Here is a 12,281-nt window from a genome sequence, read left to right as displayed (position 1 = left end):
CAGGGCAGCAAACATCCCCCCTCCGCTCTGCCGCCACCCCCCCTCTTCGTTCTTCCTCCATCTCCCTCCTTCCCTCTCTCCCCTGCCCTCTCCACCCCCCCACCCCCAGTCACCATCACATTTCAAGAAAGAAAAACAATGAAAAGAAATAAATAACATCTCTGGGAAAGGCGCGCCGGAGGCCGCCTGGTTGCAGTTAGGGTAATGAGAAGCATCTGGAGCCCTGGGTGGAAACAGCTGGAAGCAGGGTGGGTGCTGGAGAGAGGAGAAGGAGGGGAAGAGATGGGGGGAGAGGGCTGTCAAAGGGCTCCTTTCTCATTCAAAACACTGAGTCTCTCTCCTCTCTCTGTCTCTCTGCTGGCAGAAAGGCGCCAGGCTTGTGGTTTGCCCCCCAAAAACTCTGCCAGGAAGAGACAAAGTGGTGGTGGTTATGGGGTGGGGTGGGGGTGGGATAACGGACCAGTTTTCCCAGGAGTTGCTCAGCATTAGAGCTAAACTAGACATGGTGTTTGAGGCAAGGAATGACTTTGCGCTGTTTGGCCTTTTTGTTAAGGAAAAGAAAATACAATACAAGACCTCTTTTTCTCCCCCCCCCCCTCGAATTGGGGCTTTAGTCTGGGGTTAGCAGACTTTAAATATTTGCCCTTGCCACAGCCCCAATGAGAATTGCATTCTCTCTCCTCCATGGCTTGCTATTTGCAAGTGGATGAAAGCTTCCATTGGTGGGAAATGGATTTTCAATGGATTAGAGTGTGGGCTGGGTGGGCTGCCATGGTCCCAGCCTGTCTCAGGCCTCTTTGCAGTGGTTGGTTTTTTAAAAAACAAAAACACCCAAAAAACATTACATGCAGAGCCACATCAAGTGACAAATGCCCATGCTTTGGATGCAAAAAGGTTCCAGATTCAGTCTCCAAGTGTGCCTGGGAATGACTTCTCTGCCCCTGAAACCCTGAAGAGCTGCTGGCCATCGGTTTTGGCAACACACAGCTAGATGGCCCAATGACCGGACAGGGCTTAAGCCAGCTTCCTATGCTGGTGCAGCTGATAAATTGCTGAGTGTGTACAACAGTAGAAAAAACATAGCATAGGCATCCCCCTAAAGGTCATGTGCAGAGTGTCCTTCTTCTTCTCCCCAGGGATCGAAAACCTGCCTGGAAGCCATTCCATCCTCATTCTAGACATACAGTGCCTCTCTGTGGTTAATTGCATATCCTCCAACTTCCCGCTGATCAAAATCAATCGGGACACTTGTTTTTTGGTCCCAAGCTCTGGTGGGAGCCAGGTGACTTTCGTGAGAGTGAAAAATGAGCTTCTTTTGGTCTGGCACTCTGCTTGCACCAAAGCATTGGACCAAAAAATGGGACATTCCAGGATCTAACCAGAAGTCGGGATGTAATTCCAGGATGCTCCACTTAAAATGGGATGATTGAAGAGCATGTAATTGGTGATGAGAAAAATGCACTCTGCACATACTCAGAGGGAAGGGCTAAACTCTAGCAAGTTCCAGTTTGCCTACATCTGAAGGAGTTTGGGTTTCTGCTTGGGGCCAAACAGCACCTTATAGCAAGCATGCAGCTAGCTATTGAGTGCTTGTTTTTCTTTCTTAAATAATAGCTTTGAGGGAGGCAAGGCAGGGAAGAGATGATGAGGACTGGGGCCCTAAGGCAGGTAAAGGATGTCATTCCCTTGCTTTCCCACTCAGCGGTCCTGATCCTGATCAGCCCCTTCCAACTGCTGTTCAGCAAAGACTGCACATTGCTACTTACAGGTTTAACGTAACATGTGGTTTGACCCTGGGTCAGCATTTCTGGATGGGTCAGCAGGAAACCTTCTCTGCTCAGGAAATATTTTTTGCAGCTTCTCTAGAGCCATGGAAATCACAGCCCCATATAAGTGGGAGGGTGGGGAAGAGGCAAAAGGCAAGTCTTCTGTCTTTCATGCCTCTCTGATAAACAAGGGCAGCTGAGAGCAGCCTTTGCAACTTCTGCTAGAGAGATCCCGTCTTGCTTGCTTCTACAGAAATGCCAGGGCTCAACAGATCCTCAGATTGCAGGATGAGCCTGGCACTAAGCAAGAGAGAGACATGGGAAGACGCTGATCAAAGCTCAGAGACAATTGCTTGATATATTCTCTCTGTCCTGGCCATTGCAACGAGGATTTGTTTTCTGAAAACAGCAGACCTTGCTATGCAGCAGAAGTCAATGCGGTGGGAGTGAGAAGGAAAGGAATGAAGGGTTGGGGGGAGGGTTTCACAGCCAGCCCTGACATTAGACAGTGAGGCAGATCTTACCTTTGAGATGACACATCCTGAACATTTTTAATCAGCTCCAAAGCTTGCGGTAAGCCTCCCTCGGGAGCTGCTGCCAGTCTCCATAGGAGAAAACAGCCTACCCATCTGATCCCTCTTGCAGAAAGAGTCATAGCTCAGTGGGAGAAAAGGTCTCAAACCCTGGCATCTTCAGGTAGGGCTGGGAGTTTCCCCTGCCTGAAGCCCTGGAGAGCTGCTGCCAGACCGTTTAGGTAATGCTGAGCTCGAACAAGGGTCTGACTCAGGAGAAGGTAGAGTCCTCTAGTCCCATTTTAACCTGTCCTTTCTTGAGAACTATGAGGACTGGAATCTTATTATTCTGTTTGAGGGAAGGGTAGAACATCTGCTTTATATGCAGCTGGTCTAGACAGTACTTAACCAGAAGGGGCAGTGAACTGGCTCAGTGTAAGATAGCTTCCAGTGTTCCAGGACATGTCTTGACCAGTCCAGGAAGTAGAGAACCAACCAACCTTTATGTGTCGATGATGGTTCCTGGAAACCATCAATTTCTTCCAAAGGGAAGGACCTGCCAGGACCTGAAACAATGGTGTCTAGGTGCCTCTGAGAGAGAGAACAAGTTGGCACAAGCATTCTAGGATCCAACTTGCATTCAGCTGTGTGAAAAGGTGTCTATGCAACAAAGAACCTCCCCAAAATTATGAAGCTGGTATATGTTCAAGTCGTGCAAGACAGAAGTCTTATAAAGGGTCTACCTTCAAGAATGGGATGACGAAAGGACGCAGAGGGAAGTTTGTGGCCTCCTGGAGCTTGGAGTGGAATTCCTCAATGGTCAGCGTGGAATTCTGCAAAGTAGAAACAGCACGGGGTCAACGATACTGAGGACTGTGGATTCATGCCCAGCAAATTCTCTTCACTGGTCTGGCTCGTACCTTACTTTAAACCACCACAGCACCCTGGTGGAATGGAAGTGTGGCAATTTTCTCTCCATGCACCAGCATGCTTGCCTTTAAACCATAGTTAAGCTGAACTTAACTTTGGAGATGGGGCCATGGCTCTCTGGTGGAACATCTGTTTTGCATGCAGAAGGTTCCAAATTCAATCCCCGGCATCTCCAGGTAGGGCTAGGAGAGACTCTTATCTGAAATCCTAGAGAGCAACTTCCAGTCAGTGCAGACAACACTGAATTAGATAGACCAGTAAAAGGCTGCTTCCTATGTCTCCTAAATGTGATTTAAATGGATTCTGTCAATCATATTGGGGTTCTTTAATCATGTGCTGCCCCCCTCCCCCGGTTTTTATCAGAACCGCATTGCATAGGGAGTTTTTACTGTGTATTCATGAAAACTAATGCCCCTGCCATGCTGCAATTAGTAATATGGTGGGGAAAGCTCCCATGGTGCCAATGGGAGCTTATTACCTGTCACTAATTGCAGAATTGAGGGGATTATTTGGGCAGAAATCATGGCTGGAAAGGAGTTTCTCCCCTTTCCTCCCTATAAGGTGAAGGCCCATTAAAAAAAAATCCCTTGGTTGATTGTTAAGGAAACAGATACAAGCAATTGGAAGTCACATATTCAGTCATGCCTCATTAGGCCCTCTGTGTTCGTACATCCTTACACATCTCTGCCAATGACCTTCCCTCTTCCACTGTCCCCCACATCACCCAGAGGTCTCCTGCTCTCCCTCAAATGACTCTACCCTTTCCCTCTTGTTTAGCGCAGCATGGATATCAGCTCAAATCACTGGCTTACATTTGCAGCTCAGGGCGTTGCTAAAGGCACAAGAGCCACTAAGAAACTGGCAACACCCCTGCCACAATATGGATATGGTTTGCTTGCCTGAGCAAAGTGTTACCACGTTGTATGGCCATAACTTCCAGAGTATGAATCTGTTGCAGCACAAATGACAAAGAATCTTGGGGGTTAGCATGCATCTGGTGAAAGTGACCCCAGATTACGCTCTAATAAATGTGTTTGCATCCGAGGCAGCGGTGGGGAACACTTTTTAGCCCAAGGGCTGGATTTCCTCACATGCAACCTTTCAGGGACCACATGCCAGTGGAGCCAAAGGCAGGTGTAGGTGGAGCAACAGATGTGACCTTTGTGTGGTCAGAGTCAGAGGTTTGTGGATAATCCACATCCCACACTCCTCCCATCCATGCATGCAAGAGGCAGGATCCCAGTTCAGGGACACATTCCAGCCAGTCAAAGCACTCAAACAGGCTGCAGAGCAGGACCATTGTGGGGTATGGCCTGAGAAGAGCCATATTTCCCCCCTGGCCCTGATGTTTCCCAGCCCTGCTTTAAGATGCCCCAAATCTCCACAGTGCACCTGTAGCAGGTGTAATGAGCAGAGTAACGGCATTGCAGTTTAACACCACCCACTGCTGCCTTCTTTGCAAAAAGTATTTCAAACAGCTGCAATGGCTACCAGGCCCCCCCCCGCCAGCAAGGGATCTCTGACAGAAGACAGGGATCTCGCCGCCAAGGGCAGAGCACGCAGGCCGCGAGCTTACCACGAGGCCCAGCACCAGGGCACGAACGCGCTCCCCGATCTCCGGCGAGATATCATTGCCGAACTGCTGCAGCGTGGTCAGGAAGCGCTTCAGTTTGCTCAGCTGGCGTGCCCCACAGGCCGGAGGGAGTTGGTGGTTGGACAGCGAGGCCGTGGAGGAAGTCGCAGGCCCATTGCTGAAGCCATTGGGGGTGGAGGGCGCACCGTTAATCGCCGTCGGGGAGTGGCTGCTTCCATTCATTACTGCAAGGAAAAAAGGGAGCAAGCGGTAACAAGAGGGGGTCTGCTATTGCAATCTTGCATATAGTAAGGCACTGTGGGATAAGGGGAAAAATCATAGTGAATCCCAGAGGCTCTATGTTAGTCAGCAATGGGACACAGTTGCAAAAATGGTTATGGCCTTCTGGGGAGAGGTTTTGCAGGAGGATTCCAGGCAAGGGGAAGGCTATGTCTTTTAGCACCCACAAACCCCATGAGCTTTTCAGGTGGAGGTGAAATATAGATGCTAAACCAGTGGGAAAAAAGACCAAGCAAGATTGGCAGATGTGCATCCCCGGAAAAAGGAGTACGTTCAGTGGAGTTAACCCTGGCTGGTTCAGAGTAGGGGTTGGCCTTTTTACCTGAAGGGGTTTTCTGTGCATGAAAGCTAGGCCATTTGAAAGAGGCATACTTTTAAATCATTTTGCAGATGCAAACAAGCAGTATTTTTTCCCCCTCACTGAAAAAGAGAGCGACCCTAAAGACACTCTTCTGAAATGGGTTTCTCTGAGCTCCACAAGACCCCAGCTGCTTCCCTTAGTCAGTGAGGGTGGAACAAGAGGAATGAAACAGTCTTATCCAGCTGGAGGGAACGCACAGGGTTAAATCCTGCTCAGAACTGTCAGGCTGCAGAAAGATGTCCCAAAGGCAGATTGTTGACCACTGTCTGGTCTTCTGCAATGTTACTAAAGTGAACGGGGACTTGTGCAGGAGATATTTTCTGGTGGATTGGGACCCGGCTGCCTAACACAAGTGAAGCAACAGTGCTCTAAGAGTCAAGGCAGAAACTGTAATATCCTGATGCTAAGATTCTAAAAAGCAAACACACCCCATTTACTTGGGAGCAAGCCCCACTCTTGGGACGATGTGCTTCCAAGAAAAGGAGTGTTTTTTCCAAAGAATCAAGTCCCTCCAGCTAAGTGTGGATAGGATTGTGCCATAAATATCCTAGAATCATTTCCCAAGGCTAATTGTCTTCCTGACGAGCCCTCCTGCTTCCAAGACCTTTCCACACAAGATGCTACCCCCCCAACGCCCAGCTGACCTCCCCACCCTGAAGCAGTAAACAAGAGCTGAAAAGCCGGCCTACAACAACAAATCTTACTGCGCTGAACAGAGGCAACATATTCCCAGACTGCAAAAACTGCCTTCCAGCCCTGTGCTTTTACACGTGTTCTTAGGCCAGAAACTAATGACAGATTTTGAAGCGGTATGAAAGAGATGTTGTGGCGCTCTCGCTCGCGCTCTCTCTCTCTCTCTCTCTCTCTCTCTCTCTCTCTCTCTCAACTTTTGATCCTCTCAGGTCAAACAGGTGTTGCAGGTTTAAAAAAAAAACACAGGAGCTCCCCTGCAAAGCCTGTTTATCAGAGGTCAGAACCTAACTTGTTTGCCCACCCCCTTGCAAGCAGCCATCCCTCCTCCCCAAGGACCCTCAGAAAATGTAGAAACGCCTGTCTCTCCGCAGTCAGGGCTGAGAAAGAGCAGGCAACAATGTGCCCCAGGCAGACACTGTCCCCTGCCTTGGAGGGAGAGCCTCAAATCCCAGCATCCTTCTTGGGAACAAAAAGAGATCCTGAGCAGTCCTCGGAAGGTGCCAAGTTTGCCTTGCCTAGTTTCAGTCGTCACTAATCACTAACCTTTCCCGCTGTGGCACTGACACCTCCTTGGGAAGCCGCAGCCGTCGGGGCTTTTGCCGTGTGTTCCTGGGCTCCTGCTCAGTCTCCGGCAGGGCGAGAACCGCCGCTTGCTAAAGAGGTGCCGAAAATAACCGCTCGGCCACAACTGCTTTTATTCGAGTGACAGGTGTGTTACTAAGTTAAACTCTGCATATGTCTCTGACGCTTTAGGGATGGGGGCTGTGTTTGTGGGTCCTCCTCGGCGGAGATCTGTGTTTGTGGGTCCTCCTCAACTAAAAGAGGGAAAGGATATTTGGAAAAAGTGGGGCACGTCAGCCATCAAGCTGCCGAACTGCCCTAATTGCACTGGGGAAATAATGGAAGGTGTCCTTAGGCAGCACCTGTGCTCAATCTGCTCTGAGGTCGAAGAGGGCCTGTGTGCTGTTGCCTCTTTGCAGAAGTGAAGGCATATGTGTCAGCTTGCAAGTTTGGCAGGCGGTGGGGGAAGGGAGGCAGGGTTCAGGCGCTTGTCTCCTATGAAACTTTTTTTTATTCACAAATTATGCAAATTAAAAAAGTGCAAAGTTCATTTAATATTTTTGCATCCTTTGTTCAGGTCGTGGCTCTCCAGTGTAGCTCCCAAAATATATTTGCATGGACAAGTTTATATGCATAGATGCAAATTTAGGACTGTGCCAATGGGAATGCAATAAATCTCACCGCAGTGGGGGAAACTGGCCAATGAAGTTTCCTGCCTTCCTCAGTGCTCTATTACACACACACACACACACACACACACACACACACACACACACACTTTCTGTATTATTTTCACACAGATCACCAGCAATGTTACAGACACAGCTATTATTTTGCAATAGTATGCACTGGAAGTAGAATGGAACACCTTGATGACTGTTGGAATTGAAGTCACAGAATGGGCCGTGTGCTACAGCCACCACTCTGTGTATCTAGGAAAAACTTGTAATTGGACACTGTTCTTTTGAATTGTTAATTTGAACCAAGACCTATTATCCCTAGTCCATATTATATACAGTGCTACCTCTGGTTATGAACATAATTTGTTCCGGAGGTCCATTCTTAACCTGAAACCGTTCTTAACCTGAGGTACCACTTTAGCTAATGGGGCCTCTCGCTGCCGCACGATTTCTGTTCTCATCCTGAGGTAACGTTCTTAACCCAAGGTACTACTTCCGGGTTAGCGGAGTCTGTAACCCAAAGTGTTTGTAATCCGAGGTGTTTGTAACCCAAGGTACCACTGTACTGCACATGCAACAGTTAATTTCCTTGACACCAATTGGCTGAGCTGGTGTGATGACGGCACAGAAAGTTTGCAAACATTCCGACTGGCCCAGGGAAGCAAGGCTATCAGAATGCTTGCAGTCCAGTTTACCTGAGGGAAAGGTACATTGTCATTTTGACTGAGATTAAAATTCCACACAGGTCTTAGGGGCAGGCACATCTTTGTGGGGTGGGATAAGAAGTGGGAAAAGATCCTAGACTGATGGAAAGATTAGGGCAGAGGGCCCAGCGGTAAGGTACTTGAAGAATGTGGAGCAAAGTAGGCAATTGACTTTCTGAGTGGAATATTACTGAAGTAAATAGAGAATAAGAGAAAGGAGCTGAATTTTATTTATTGATTTGGACTAACTAGTCCATTCTGTGGTTGAAGGCCTCTAGCAGGCAGTAACAATAACACAAGCAGGTGCCTCAGAGCATGATAAAAGTTTCCCCACTTTCTTCACTGACCAACCACAATGCTCCCACTATACCTGAAACATTGGGAGGTGGTGCCTCCAGGACAGAAGGTGGAGCTTTCTTGGTGTCTGTTTTTACAAAGATTATTTACCAACGATTTGCCATTGTTCATTTGAAGATGCCAACTGACTAAATGTATGCAAATTTAAAATGGCCTACCCCCTAACACTGAGGCAGGTGAAATGAGATACACCCAAAGGACATTACAAAGAGGTAGGAAGAAGAAGATTTCCTGTGATGCTGGCCAACTGGGAACCCTCTGAGAGTGAAATGAGGGGGGGATTGCCAACCTATGGGGCAGCACCCTATAGACAACACTGCCTGCACCAACTCCAGCAAAAGTGCATTTGCTCCCCTCCTGTATTTACCTAGGGGAGAGGTGAGTAACCTCAGATCTGGGGGACAAATGTGGCCCTCCAGACCTCTGTGTCTGGCTCTTGGGACTTTCCCCCCAGGCCACACCCTCCCTAGCCATACCCTCTCTGGTCTTGCTTCAAACCCTTATTGAGCTTTTTCCTCCCCTGGCTGGAATGTGTCCTTGAACTTTGATCAGGCCTCCTGCTTGCCCAGAGAGCAGATCATGTGAGTATGTGTCAAAATTTGCCTACTGTACAAAGGTAAAATCAACATGCATTGTTCCACCCACTTTCGTCCACCACACGCATGCGGCCTCTGGGAGGTTCCCCGGAAGAGAATGTGGCCCTCGGGTTCCCCCCGCCCCTGCTCTAGGGGAAGCAAAGCTGAGCTACAGCTTCTGCGTCTCTTGCTGACGGGCACGTTTCATCTTACTTACAGAGACACACCATGGACCATTTCAAGCAACCATGAAAACGGCCGCGGGGCAGAAACATCGGCGGCCCAGCTTCACGATCTGCAAGCAAAATAAAACATACGCTATCAGGAGAGACCAGAGGTGGCGGGGCGCTTCCTTCCTGAAGTCCCTGATCAGGGCTGGGGCAGTAGCCAGGCAGGGCCTTAAGCTTATCCATCTTGGCTGGGACATTTCCTTCCAGTGTGTGAGTTTAGCTGCAGGGGCAAAACTCTTAACCAATACTGTCCCTTCTGCCTGAGGGTGTCCTGGAAAGATATGGGTTGGTCATGCAATGCCCAAACAAAGACCAAGGTTGTGCCAAGCAACTTATGCTAAACCAGCTTCATAAACTGCAATGCAGATTGAAGGAAGCCACTCCCAGCTTCCTAGATTGCCAAATTAGTGTGGCTTGCCTGCCCGTATTACAGACCCTCCCTATTTTCCTGGGACAGTCCCAGATTCACAGAAGCTGTCTTGGTTTCTGATCCCAGAATGTCCTGCTTTTCCTTAGGTTGTACCTATTTTCATTGGAGAAATGTTGGATGGTATTGTATTATCTCAACTGAAGGAGCCGGGGGCTGGCAACTCACTGTCTTGATGACATTTGAGACTCACAAATGGTTACTCTTTGGCTGGCTGATTAGGGGTGTTGTTGCCAGATACTCAAAAGGATTGGGGGCCCAAATTTGCACAGGTGCCTAGAGTGCCTGTGGGCAGGTGGAGAGGGTGGGTGGCATCTCCTTTAGGCCTTTGTATCTGGCCTGAAGAACTCTCCCCAGACTACACACCTTACTGGCATTGCTTCGCACCCTGGGAATATATTTTTTTCCAACTGGAATGTGTCCTCGAACTCTGATAATGCTTTTTGCTCATCCGAATGGAGAGGCTAGAGAGGGATGCACGAGTAGAAAATTGCCTACAGTAGGGTGCTAATATTTGCATTTGTTGCTCCACCCACTTTTGCCTCTGGCCCTGCCCACCACTGGCATACAGCCCTTGAGGTTGTCAGGAAAGGAATGAGTCCTTCAGACTGAGATAGGTCCCCACCCTTGATCTATTGCTATGCATGCCATAAAGCCAGCTCCATGCTGAAATGGGACCTGTTCTAGAAAGGACAACCATGTGGATGTGTTTGTTTGTTTTCTAGATAAGAAATCTGCCTGGCAACAACCCACTTTCCAGGTTAATGGACTTTGTGCTGAAGCCTGGTGAACAGCTCTCCAACAGCTGTATTGTTGTTGTTTTTATTAATTAAGTGCATGTATCGGTTGCTTTGTAGAAGAGTTTCAAAGTGATTTAGCCAGATAAAATACAACAAATAGAAGCAATTTAAAACCAGAAAAGATTTATCACAACGAACAATGCAAAATGCATACGGTGCTGATCACAAGATAGTGACATGGTCATCAGTATTAACAAACACTTGGAAAGTATAGAATAGCCTTTACTGATCTGGTATGGTCTAGCTGTTTGGGACTACAACTCCCATCAGCCTCAGCCAGCAGAGCTGGGGTTGATGGGAGATGTGGTCTAAAACAGCAGAAGGGTACCAGGTTGGTGGATGCTGTGTAGATTCAAAAGCATACAACAGAAATTAGGGAATGTAGAGTACCTCTGATTTCCACCAATGTGGCAAAGAAAATCTACAGAGGGCGGGTGGTGTCCTCCCCACCCCTGCCCCTCACTTCCTCATGCAACAAGCCTGGTTCACGATGACATAAGAACAAAGGAGAAGGACTGGCTTGATCAGAAAGGGTCAGATGGATTAAGGGAACTTGGGCTACAGAACTGACAAGCATGTCGGGTTCAGAACCAATTCAAGATGTAAGAACGTAAAAAGAACCTGCTGGATCAGGCCCACTGGTGGCCCATCTGGTCCAGCATCCTGTTCTCATTGTGTCTAGTCAGATGTTGCCAGGAAGCCTCCAAGCCGGTCCTGAGCACAACAGCCCTCTCCCCTGCTGCAGTTTCCAGCAGAAGGGGAGGTAGGACATCATTAGTAACCATTGCAACTTGCTTGTTGACATCAGAGCTGGAATAACAGGTCCGAGGTTCCCATGCCCTATGGTGTGTAATGGTAACTCTGTAAACAAGTCTTCCTTTATGTAACTGAAACAACCATATATGGATCCCCTTTTTGTCCCTGCCTCTCCTTCCTACAAATTCACCAGTGTCAAATTTCTTCACTGTATGCTCCTTGGGCAGGGACTTGCCTCCTTGTACACTGATTTCTCCATCCCTGGCTTACAAAATATCTTTAGTGAGCTTATAAGGGCTGGAAAGATAACTCTGGCATCTAGCTTTCCTTGGGAAGATTCCCATAATAAAAAGGATCTGGGGAGAGAGGAACCAAGCAGTTCATAGACTCCAAGTCCTCCTTTGCACATCCGTGTGCTCTCAGCAGCCACCATCTGGCTGGGAAATCCGCCCCTGGCATCTTGCTCCTTGGCTGTGGGATCCTGGGATGGGCCAAGTCTCTGCCATAGCTCTCGGGTGGCAAACCATCAGGCTAGGTGGTTATTAAAGCCGCCCAGTTTAGGCTGAACATCTTAGCAGAGCTCTTAGTAAGGGCACAACACCAGCTGTTTGCTAATATCCACTCGAATTAAGTGCAAAAGTCACAGCTTCCAATCCTTCTCTCTTCCCTAACCTCTAAGCGCTTTAAATGCATACACAGCATCACTGTGGGGTGGTGGCGGGACGGGGACTTGGGGGGGGGGAGAGGGAGGAAAGGCTAGTCCTCCTGGGGTCAGCTGTTGCAATAAGGGTTGTTGTTTTTGAGAGGGGGGAGGGGAGAGCAGCAGCAGACCCTTTTCAGAAAACACAGCAGACTGGCTCAAAAGCGCCTTTGCATCTGCTACCGAGAGCGATTAAAAGCAAACCCCATCAGATCACAGACGAGCAGAATCCGATTTCTAATTAGAGAACATCTGGCTCCAAAAAAAAAAAAAAAGCAAAGGCTGGAGCTGACTTGGAACTGCCACTCGGAATCGGGAGGCAGGGGACAGAGAGAGAGACTACCCCCCCCCGCAAG

General features: G+C 48.6%; 1 protein-coding gene across 6 annotated transcripts in view; it reads right to left on the bottom strand.

The window, feature by feature from the left end:
* Positions 1-12,281, bottom strand: part of CBFA2T3 (CBFA2/RUNX1 partner transcriptional co-repressor 3) — a 64,415-nt gene that overhangs the window by 12,917 nt on the left and 39,217 nt on the right. For 3 of the 6 annotated variants that reach the window (XM_081920192.1, XM_081920193.1, XM_081920191.1), the window contains exons 3-5: positions 9,230-9,307; positions 4,785-5,026; positions 3,022-3,111 (exon numbers count right to left, since the gene is read on the bottom strand). In XM_081920192.1, the coding sequence (XP_081776318.1) occupies positions 3,022-3,111; positions 4,785-5,026; positions 9,230-9,307 (410 nt within the window). Of the gene's footprint in view, positions 1-3,021; positions 3,112-4,784; positions 5,027-6,678; positions 7,175-9,229; positions 9,308-12,281 lie in introns of those variants that run through there. The other 3 variants (XM_081920195.1, XM_081920194.1, XM_081920196.1) reach the window with 2 other exon arrangements.

This window comes from Podarcis melisellensis (assembly GCF_964234715.1).
Source record: "Podarcis melisellensis genome assembly, chromosome: 8".
In the NCBI taxonomy this organism is placed as follows: domain Eukaryota; kingdom Metazoa; phylum Chordata; class Lepidosauria; order Squamata; family Lacertidae; genus Podarcis; species Podarcis melisellensis.
The sequence above is the reverse complement of the archived record's forward strand: the minus strand, read 5'-3'. Positions and strand labels throughout refer to the sequence as shown.